Source organism: Staurois parvus, unplaced genomic scaffold (assembly GCF_062004578.1).
Source record: "Staurois parvus isolate SC_StPar_1 unplaced genomic scaffold, SC_StPar_1.0 ptg000090l, whole genome shotgun sequence".
In the NCBI taxonomy this organism is placed as follows: domain Eukaryota; kingdom Metazoa; phylum Chordata; class Amphibia; order Anura; family Ranidae; genus Staurois; species Staurois parvus.
In genome coordinates, this window is record NW_028317886.1 from 25,628,431 (window position 1) to 25,640,259 (window position 11,829).

Genomic DNA, 11,829 nt, shown 5'->3' on the forward strand with positions numbered 1-11,829 from the left:
GCAGTTTTTAGATTCGTTAGTGATATCCTGGAATTCCACTTAATATGTTCATGTACTTTCAAGAGTCATCTTCAGTATTTGTTTTAAAATCTGCAGCTTTTTTTAAAAAAAATGCTAGTATCTGATGATACTGTCTTGAAGGCTTTTGTTCAGGCTTTTCCTGTTAGAGGGTGATGGTGCTCTGTCCCTGCCTCCGAATTGTGCTCCCACATTGTCACCCTGTCACACAGTCTTCCAGTGGAGACTTCAAATAACCTTTTAAACTCATGGAGTTGGAGTGCATGGATGTATACAGAAAGTGTCTGCGGGAGGTCAGCAACCTGAGATGCCACAAAAAAGTATAAGCATTTTATTAAAATAAAAAGGGGGATTAGGATACACAGTGCTGTAGCAAACTAAATGCTTCAATTAGCATTTACATCTACATTATTGATAGAATTAGCGCTTTTTTTTTTCCTTCCATTTCATGGTAATGAAATGGTGACCATTATCAGACTGGTCAATATGCCTTATAATGTTCAATTTAGTTTGTTTATAATTTCTGGAGTAAAATTGAATGTACAGTTGGAACATTGAAATGTTCTATTTTTGTTCTATGCTAAACAGTTTTAAAAGGACAATTTTAGCCAGCCAAATTACAGTGGTTTGGGGATCTAAATGTGCTTGTAAATAACGAAAAATTTGTTTAATTGTAGTACTTTATGGATATTAAAGAAAACCTCTTAGATTAAACATACAGTCTTTTGCTGACTTCACAGATCACAAAGGATTTATATAAACTATATTGCCAAAAGTGTTGGGACGCCTGCCTTTGCACGCACATGAACTTTAACCACTTCCCGTCCGGCCCATGTATATAAATGGCCGGGCGGGAGCATTGCAGGAGCAGGTGGCTGTTTATAAATGTCCTCCCCGCTCCCCACCTGTGCTCGCTCCATGGCAGCGTGCGGCACCGCGATCCGGTGCCCGCTGTGTCCGGAGGACACAGCGGAACACTGATCGCTGTACAGGACCTCTATGTGAGGTCCCAATCGTGATCACTGATTGGCCAATCAGTGATCACATGAATAGTAGTAAGCAAGATGACACTTCTGACATCATTGCTTACTACGTGTGAAATCTGTGAATGATCACAGAGGTCACATGGTACAAGGCTATTCACAATAGCCTTGTACCATGTGACAAGCTGTGACCAATTACAGCTCTCACAGTATTTCTCAATGGCTGCAAGAATGCAACCAGAGAGAAATAGAAATTATTGCTTTTACAGCCTTTGAGTAAAATCAATCAGTGTAAAACAAAAAAAAATCTTCATCACCCCCCACAAGTAGTATAGTGTCACTATGGTGACACTGTACTTCTAGAGTGACAGTATGTTAAAAAAAACAAAAAAAAACCCATAAATAATAATACAAAAAAAAAATAAAACTAAACTAATTTGGGTAATTTTTTGTTTACTAAAAAGATAGATGAATACATTTTGGCCAAGATTTATGAAGAAAGATAATTTATTAGCAAAATTTTATAAGAAAAATCCCAGTGATGAATAAATACCACCAAAATAAAGTTTTATCTGTCTCAAAAAAATACAAAAAAATTCATATGGGTACAGTGTTGCATGACCGCGCAATTGTCATTCAAAGTGATAGCGCTGAAAGCTGAAAATTGAGCTGGACAGGAAGGGGGTGAAAGTGTCCGGACTTGAAGTGGTTAATAGCATCACAGTCTTAGTCCGTAGGGTTCAATATTGAGTTAGCCCACCCTTTTCACCTATAACAGCTTCAACTCTTCTGGGAAGGCTGTCCACAAGGTTTAGGAGTGTGTCTATGGGAATGTTTGACCATTCTTCAAGAAGTGCATTTGTGAGATGAGGCACTGATGTCGGACGAGAAGGTCTGGCTTGCAGTCTCTGCTTTAATTCATCCCAAAGGTGTTCTATCAAGTTGAGTTCAGGACTCTGTGCAGGCCAGTCAAGTTCCTCCATCCCACACTCGCTCATCCACATCTTTATGGATCTTGCTTTGTGCAATGGTGTGCAGTCATGTTAGAACAGGAAGGGGCCATCCCAAAACTGTTCTCACAAAATTGGGAGCATGAAATTGTCCAAAATGTCTTGGTATGCTGACGCCTTAAGAGTTTGCTTCATTAGAAATAAGGATCCAAGCCAAACTAAGGGGCCAAGCCCAACCCCTGAAGAACAACCGCACACCATAATCCCCCCTCCACCAAACTTTACACTTGGCACAATGCAGTCAGGCAAGTACCGATTTCCTGGCAACCGCCAAACCCAGACACATCCATCAGATTGCCAGACAGAGAAGTGTGATTAGTCATTCCAGAGAACACGTCTTCACTGCTTTAGAGTCCAATGGCGGCATGCTTTAGACCACTGCATCCGACGCTTTGCATTGCACTTGGTGATGTAAGGCTTGGATGCAGCTGCTCAGCCATGATAACCCATTCCATGAAGCTCTCTACACACTGTTGTGCTAATCTGAAGACCACATGAAGTTTGGAGGTGTTTTAGCTATTGACTCTGCAGGCAGTTGGCGACTTCTGCGCACTGTGTGCTTCAGCATACTCTGACCCTGCTCTTTCATTTTATGTGGCCTACCACTTTAACGAGTTGCTATTGTTCCCAGTTGCTTCCACTTTGTTATAATACCACTTACAGTTGACTGTGGAATATTTAGTAGCAAGGAAATTTCACAGATGGACTTATTGCACAGGTGGCAATCTATCACGGTACCACACTTTCACTGAGCTCCTGAGAGTGACTCATTCTTTCACAAATGTTTCTAGAAGCAGTCTGCATGCCTGGGTGCTTGATTTTATATACCTGTGGCCATGAAGCTGATGGAAACACCTGAATCCAATGATTTGTATGGGTGTCCCAATACTTTTGGCAATATAGTGTATAATAATATGTTTGATTGCATTTTTTTGTAGATGAATAAACGTGTGTGTATGTGTATAGTATATAAAAATACTGTATAGTGTATAGTATATAAAATACTGTATATCTTCATCATACAGTACAAAACACAGAATTGGTATTTATAGACAGTGTGTTATATGCTGCTAACTTCAGGTGATTGGACACTGGCAAAAAATTTGCTGGGGCAGACCCTAGTGCCCGAGTTTTTGAAGTTTCTTCATCTGACATTTCTATCAACATCATTGTTTATTTTCTTGTGCTGTCTAGCAGTTTCAAATCAGTTACAATCGGTGTGTACCTCGGGGACCTTACCCAGACCTCACTGCGCACCTGTAATGTTTGCTTCGGGCACTGGGTCCTATGTTAGGTACTCACCTTCATGTGAAGTTAGCTGCAGAGTACTATACAGGTAAGAGCCATTTCTGTGGTTCCCAGACCTTATGGGGATATTCTCACTGTGACAGGCAAAGCCTAGACCTTAATAAGGCCAGTTCCTTTGTTCCGGACCAAACCCAGAATTTAAAATGGTAAAAGCTTGCTGAACATGCTTGTAAGCAACTTCGTAATGCCCTTTTGGTGGTGAACACATCTTTAAGAAATCCCCTGACAAAGTCATGCCAGTTTCTTCATAAACACAGGTTCAAAGTTTCCGTTTCTGTTTTGTTCTGTACAGTCCTGAAACCAAATTGGGCATACGCCAATCACTAAACACATTTCTTTGTGTTTAGAAATTACAGATGGAATCTACAAGATCTGTCATTGCTTCCCTCAGACAAGGGGGATTTCTTGCATCAGTAGATATATTACCATTATCCCTTCACACCAATACTTTCTACGGTTTGCTGTGGGAGATCAGCACCTCCAGTTTGTGGCACTCTCATTCAGAATCTTCTCTGCACCCTGAGTTTCACAAGCTACTTTGATTACTTTTGCTGAAGGGCTCCTTAGACAGGATGTTGTGTGCCAATGTTCAAAGGACCATCCAGTTCTTCAAAACTTTGGCTGTATAATCAACTGTTCACAGGTCTAGAGTGCTTGGGTCTAATTTTCCAGAATCTTCCAATATGACAACTTAGGTGAAGATTACCTTCCTGAGGTCCAGCTTTTGGACCCTCAGGTCACAACATCACCCCTTAATTTGCTTCTGTTTAAGTGTTCTGAGCCTGAAGCTGGCCTTCTTCGGTGCAGTTTTCTTTGCCCAATTTCACTCCAGACCCTTTCAATCCAACATCCTATAGACATGGAACAAGTAGATGCAATCTTGGGTCACCTAGTGCTTCTGTCCAGTCAAGTGAAGATCACCTTGACATGGTGGATCTCCAGTTCTGCCATGGAATTGGGAAAGTCTTTCTATCACAAGACTTGGAGTAAGACAACAGATGGGAGCTTGTTCAGGAGTCGTGGTCCCGACAGTATTAACTTCCCATCAACATTCTATAACTATCATTCTGTCTCTACAAGATACTCTAATGTCTCTACCTCACTTCTGCAAGGTCTCCCAGTCATAGTACAATCAGACAATGCCACAGCTGTGGCCTACATAAACTATTAAGGGGGCAGCCCTCAAAGAAACTATTCTAATACTGTCATGGGTAGGAACTTACATTCCATTGCTCTAGGCAGTCAACCTGCACCCGGGAGAACCCAGGGAGAAGATGCCAGCACAGGCAAGGGACCTCCTGGGCATCAGACCATTGTAACTAAGGTAAGTATGTGTGCCTATAGTTCTGCATAAGTTCATTTTTTAAGTGTAGATTCTATTGCACCCTCTGGGTAATGATTCCAATTATTAAATGCAGAGTTATAGGAGCCGAAAACATTTGAAGAACCTGACACATCTGGTTGTGTTTTTTTTTTTTTTAGCTGCCCACGACTGCTTTCCTCCCCCTCTCCAATAAGATGTTACATCACCAGGGTCTGAAACCAGCTCCTGAACACAACCTTGCAACATGACAGCTAGCAGAAGTAAGGCTGTTTCAGGGGTATAATTGTACAGATATATCTGTAAGTTTGCAGATGTATATCCTTTGTAGTCATTTTCCCAGAAATGTTGGAGTCTTCTTGTTTTTTCTGTGCCTATTACTCTGCATTTAATCATTGGAGTTCTTGCCCAGGAGACAACATTAACTGCAATTAAAGCTGTATTATATGAATTCCTAAAATGTCAATATTGCATTTATTGCTTTCTTTGTTATTTTCTCGAATGTGCTTTGACATGGTGAACTGTTTCTTTTAGGTAAGCAGGTCACTGTCCTGTATTCAGCTCTTCCTTGCAGGAGTGGTTGCTGCCTCTGCCCACAAATGTTAAAATCGTTACCACCTTGTCTGTTCGGATAGTTCTAAATGTACTGTATGTGTATTTTCATTTTATAATGCAGGAAATATAGCAAATTGTATAGGCATTTGCATAGAAATTCAACCTTGCTGATTCTCTCCACCAAAGGCAGAAAACAGATAATCAGTTCAGCTGTTTTGGCTGTTGCAAGCAAGGGGTTTTTGAACTTTTTGTTTTGCATACATAACTAAAATATAATGTGGATTGTATCGCTTTTTAACCCCTTAAATTTGCTTTGTTTTGTAGCAACTTGAACTGGTTGAACCCAGTGGCTGGATACACATCCCTCTAACCGATGCTCATAAAAAGCCCATTCGAACCTTTATGATTCAGATAGCAGTGTTGGCAAATCATCAGAATGGGAGAGACACTCACATGCGACAGATTAAAGTCTTCACACCTGTGGAAGAGAGTTCTATTGGCAAGTTCCCCAGATGCACCACTATTGATTTCATGATGCATCGTTTCATCAGGTGATCTAACCACAATCCAATAAATGGCTAACCCTAACATTGTCACATATGAACGCTTTTATTTTCTTTTATTGCTGTTGTCAAAATGTATAGTTTTATTACCTGACACCAGGTCGTAACGTTTTAATTTTCAGTCTGTTTTAGTATGTTGGGGAACAGTTTAGTTTGTTTCCTCACTGTTCATGGGTTTACTTATTAAGTGTTCATATTTTTTTAAGCTGACATTTTTACAAACCTGTACTACTGCTATTAAAAATAAGAAATTGATGTTGGATTCTTTCTGAGATGTGTTCGTTGCACTGAAATGTTCTTTATGCCAAAAGCATGATAACTTTTACTTTTGCTTTTATTTTGTATATTTCTTTTTCAATAAATTATATAGTATTTTTTGGGTATCTCTTCACTGTACCTTCATATCATCTAATATGTGCAGTTTAATTGTATGCTTTTGTACCAAGCTTAGTAGGGGTGAGGCTGGGATAATAAATACACCCCCTTTTAAAGGGAAACTCTTCCACCCCCCTCTAGATTTTTTCCCTTCTTACCAGTTATACATGGTTTTCTTCTAAAAACCTACTCACCTGCCCAGTATATTCCTTTTCTATGTCATCTGGGGCCGAGCTGGTGATGCATTGCCAGGTCCGCCCTCCAGATCCCTGTGTCCCTTCTTCTGTAGCCTCCCAGGATATCTGACAGGGATTTTTCAGGAGCAGATATGTCACCTAGGTGTTAAAAAAAAAACAAAAACTTTTTTTTAATATTGCAGAGAGAGTGGAGGGTTGCAGGGAGTAAAAGAGTTAAAAGTGAAGTTCTGTTAATGTTTTTACTGTTTTGTTACATTACAACCTGGAGTTAAAATGCTTTGTACCATGTGATGTACACAACATACCTACAACTTTCCAAGTGCAAAATATTTTTTGCACTTGGAAACAAACAATATTTAAGACTACAAAACTGAAATCCTAAGTGTGCATAAGTATTTACCCACGGTCCATCTGTGTGCAACCAAAGTGTCGCATGATGTCAGTATAAATGCAATACACCTGTTCTCAAGGGCCCTGAGTCTCCAACACCACTAAGCAAGCAACATGAAGACCAATGAGTTATCCAGACAGGTGAGGGGCACAGTTGTGGAGAATTATAGATCAGGGTTGGCTTATTTAAAAAAAAATAAATGAACATCTCAATATTAAGTCCAACTCACAGACCAGACAAGAAGGGAATTAATTAGAGATGCCACAAAATCACCAAAGATAACACTGAATGTCCTGCAAAGAACCCTTTAAGCTATACAGTTAAAGTGGGGCTGTATGGAAGACTGGCTAGGGAAAAAAAAACATTGCTTAAAGAAAAAAAATAAGAATGCATGTTTGTAGTTTGTCAAACAGCATGTGGAAGACTCTCCAAGCAAATGGTAGAACGTTATCTGGTCAGATGAGACTAAAATGTAACTTTTTGGCCATCATGGGAAACTCATTGTGTGGCGCAAATCCAACACTTCTCATCACTCTGAAAACACCATATCCAGGGTAAAGCATTGTGGTGGCAGCATCATGCTGTGAACATGCTTTTCATCGGTAGGCACTAGACTAACTGTGCAGGATTAAAGGAGCGGTGGATGGTACTCTTTCAGGTTTTAAAATGGGTTGGAGGTTCACCTTCCAGCAGGACTATAACCCTAAACAAACTGGAGTGGTTTAAATGGAAGCATTTGCAGTAAATGTCTTGAAATAGCCTAGTCAAAGCCCAGACCTCAAGCCAATTGAGAATCTGTGGCATGACTGGAAGATTGCTGTACACTCACACAACCCATCTAACTTGAAGGAGCTTGAGAAGTTTTGCCTTGAAAAATAGGCAAAAACCACATTTGCTAGATGTGTTAATCTAGTGGAGCCATACCCCAAGAAACTTGCAGCAAATATTGACTCTACAAAGTATTGGTTTATGGGGTGGTGGGAATACTTATGCCAACCCAAGGTTTTTTTTGGGTGGGTTTTCATTATTCAAAAGAAATTTTAGAAACAGCGCTCAACAGTGTAACATATACAGTGATTAACAAATCATCCAAGATGAACGTCCAATAAAAAAAAGTCCAATAATGAAAACTTAATCCATAATGCTGTGCGTGTATCTTCTTAAAAGTGCTCGGTGCTCTAATCAGCATAAGATGTGACTATTGCTCTACAAAAAGATGGTAGGTGCCCTTGCTTCCACAAAAGAGTCTTATACTGCTTTCTGTGGTAGTGGATTTTCTTTCCTTCTTACTTTTCTCCTTCCAGCCATACACTTAGTTCATCCTAATACAGTTTGAACATTGTGGCTCTCATTCTAAGTGTTGAATAGGATGCCTTTCATTAGGTTATTCACAAATACCTTATCTTCTTTTTCCCTCATTTATAACTGGTCTTTATATGGGTGGGAAGAATCATCAAAGCAGATCACAAAGATCAATCTGGCTCCCGGTTTCTGTTAGCTGGTTTTCTAAATGGCCCATATGCTAAGCGTTAGGTGCTTTGATGCATCAAACTTCAGTTCTGGGCATGTACGTACACCATATTTTCACTGTACAACAAGTTTCTTTCCATGCAGGGAGGATGTCCAGCGCAACTCCTTAATGATAACGCAAGTGTCCCCCAGCTTTGGAGTCTGATTGTTAGCCACACACTTCCCAATCTGAAAGCACTCACAGACTGCACTCACTGTAAATGTTACATTGTTGAGCGCTGTTTCTAAAATTTCTTTTGAGTCTTAGTGGAGAACGTTTGAACAGCTGCACCAGGTTAATTTAGTGGGTTGGAATTTTTTATTACATGTAGCCATAGCGTGGTTCATATTTTATGTTTTTGGAAGATTTTCATTATTGCTTGTCACATTGAAAAAATATTTTGCACCTTTGTAATCATGTTGAGTACATCACATCATACAAAGCCCCAAAAATGCATTGTATGCATAAGAATTACCTCAGAGAAAAACATTTATTTTGTAAAGAGCTGAGCAAACTGTTGGCGCTATACAAATCCTGTATAATAATAATAATATAATAACAATTAGCTAAGCAATATTCAAGTATCCACAACGACCGCTGAACAGCTTGGCAGAGGTAAATAACCACCACAGTTTTAGTGTCTGGGCCGCTACTAATCTGCTGAAGAGCTTTTTTTACACATATTACAGGTAGTTATTTTCTAATTATGATCTGATGTCAGATGGTTTTGTTTTATATAGCATCTAGCAGTTATGATGAATGAAATAGACATCTGTGAGGCCATCTTCAAGTGTATGCTGCCTTGAGAGAGAGTTAGGCAAACTGGATATGTCCTAAGCTTTTCTGTGCAAGTTTTTATTGTACGAATATACCATGTCCTGTTTATTGTTAGCATGACAATGTGGCTCTGCCTTGCAGGGACCTGTAGCTGAAAAAAAAAATGCAATAAATTGCTTTTTACTTAATATTTATCTGTCCTTCATACTTACCTATTTCAGTACTGTATCTTTTACTGATGTAGGAATCAGAAGGAAAGACACCCGAAATGGTGTCAGACATCCTTTGCACGATGGAACAATAGGGTTTTTTTTTATTCATTGCTTTTATAGACCACTAACAGTCCATTAGATAAGTAAACACTAGTACACTTGACTCTTTATAATTCAGAAGAACATTTTTTTTTTGTCCACATAAAACGAACTCACTGCACTGAACCTGGTCGGACCCAATATCTGTGTGCAGTAAACAGTGCTGTGGTAAAGGCTCCCATATGCCTTAGGTATCCATCTAAAAATGGAAACAACGGCACTCATCCTTGGGCTTGTAAATCTTCTTTATTAAACACCCGGGAAAAAGTCACAGATGCGAAAGTGCTGACGTTTCAGGATGAAACATGTCAGCACTTTTGCATCAGTGCTTTACTTTTCAGTTTGTTCTTTTTTGACCTGGAAGTTAAGGTATCTTCAAGTAACTTTACAGTATCTAAATTTGGTTAGATATAAAACTGAGAACAATACAGGAAGCAGTGGTGGAAGACTAACCAGGATTTTGTGGTTCAAGTGTTAATAGGCGTGTAAGTTTCAGTTGACTGTAAGATGCCCCTGGTAATTCTGATGGAGAGGATAAGGAAGTGGGAGAATAAAATGAAAGCCCACCTGTGTTGAGAACTTTGTACTCTTCAGAGCACCACTGATATTGAATCTTCCCAGCAGTGACTAAAAATCTTCCAAAAAGAATAAAATGAAATAGAGCCTTGTGGTTTATTTCTTAGAGCTGGACATCATAGTAAAAACCACAAAATATGTATAAAAGATTATAGCCTCTGGAACAACTGTATCCCTTACTTTTAATCCTAGGTGTATCCTTAGAGTACTCATTTAATAAAACTTTATTCAGTTCCAAAGATTTTATTTTTTCTCTGAGATCTGCACTAGTGATTTAACTTATTGCATCAGTTCATAACTTTTTTCCTGTACTATTCTTTATTATACAGTAAGACTTGTGACATTGCATTAAAACCATCCAGGGGTTTACTTGATAAACTGAAAGTGCCAACTTTGCCTGATCACAAAGAAGCTCACATTTAAGTCAAAATGAGTTTGAATACATTGTGCCAAATCAACACATTTACAGTTTATTGAGGAACACCCTCACTTTACATTGACTTATTGAATGAAAATTAATTTCTACGTGTATGACAGCAGGGGCTCGTACTGTTTTAATTTTGGAGTCATTAGTAGCATTATTCAAGGAAATCCATTGTTGACACTACTTTATATTATAGCTACGTAGAATGATTTTTAAAAACAAGTGTAACAGAGTCAAGGCATAGTACGGGGGAAAAAAGAAAACAGAAGTCCTTGAAAACATTTTGGATTATTTGAAGGTGCTATATCCATATGTTATTCTTTAGCATTTAAATTAAAACATGAAAAAAATTAAGTGAAAAGCCAGGCTTTCAGGGCCAGTTAAGCACACATCTTTCTTGTTTGTTGAGGGACACAGGAATTCAGTCTGTTGAGTTATACTGTCACCTACAGAAGGATTGTACACTAGAAAGCAAATAATTGTGGGCCAGCCCAGTATAACCCCTCCTACATGCCCTTTGAGGGACAGCATCTCTTTGTAGCTGCCCTGCACATTTTCATCTACCATCTACCCCAGCAGAGGATGCAGAGAGCTCAGTTTAGGAATGTTGACTCCTCCTCATAGGCCAAAAGGAGTTCTTGCTTTTCAAAGTGAGGGGGGGTGGGAGTGTTTGTTAGCCTTTGCTGGCATTTGGGAATCCACTATCTTAGATGTTTGAGTATGAAAGCATCAATCATTAGGGAGGAACCAGACGTCTTGCCATGGCAGGAGGTAGAAAGCATGCTGTCCTGGGCAGAACTGCACATTCCCATCTTGTCTGTCATTTACATCACAGAAGTAGATGTATGTCAAGCAGACTACCTCATCCCAGCAGCACTTGGACCTGGAGGAAGGGCTCTCTAAACTCACCTGTTCCACAGGTGGAGGATACATGGTGTGGCGTCCCAACCTCCATGGTAAGAAGCAAACTGGACAAGTTTTTATTCAGGTACAGGCATCCTCTGCCAGAAGCAGTGGATGCTCTGGTGGTTCCATGGGATCAGTACACCTTTCTTCCCCTGAAACTCTTTTCTAATCAGCTCTGCAAGACTGAGATGAAGGGCATTCTGGTGATTCTATAAGTTTAGACTGGCCCAGGTGGATGTGGTACTCTGACCTGATCAGACTCCTAGAAGACCCCTTGTGGGTTCTTCCAGATTAAATCATCTTTCCTGGCTATGTTGGTGTGGTTTTTGAAGCCTAGTTTGTGAAGAGCAGAGGCATCTCTGACACTGGAATCCCCACAATCCCAAAAGCTGGGAAGTCTTCTTCCTGCAGGGTCTATCACAGTATATGGAAGGCATACTTCACTTTATTCCCAGAAAATTATCCATGGGATGAATAATGGCCACTCTCACTTACAAGGTAAAGTTTCTGGTTGCCATCACCTCTGGAAGGCAAGTGTTTGTGCTGGCACCCTTATCCTGTAAAGAACCCCTTGCTGGTCTTTCTTCCTTTCTACAGTAGTTTT

The 11,829-nt window shown here is 39.7% G+C and overlaps 1 protein-coding gene across 2 annotated transcripts in view; it reads left to right on the plus strand.

Moving 5' to 3' along the window:
• Positions 1–9,196, plus strand: part of ANAPC10 (anaphase promoting complex subunit 10) — a 125,732-nt gene extending 116,536 nt beyond the window's left edge. For both annotated transcript variants that reach the window (XM_089670495.1, XM_089670496.1), the window contains exon 6: positions 5,520–9,196. In XM_089670495.1, the coding sequence (XP_089526621.1) occupies positions 5,520–5,750 (231 nt within the window). In that variant the 3' untranslated portion in view covers positions 5,751–9,196. The remainder of the gene's footprint in view (positions 1–5,519) is intronic.
• Positions 9,197–11,829: the final 2,633 nt, after the last annotated feature.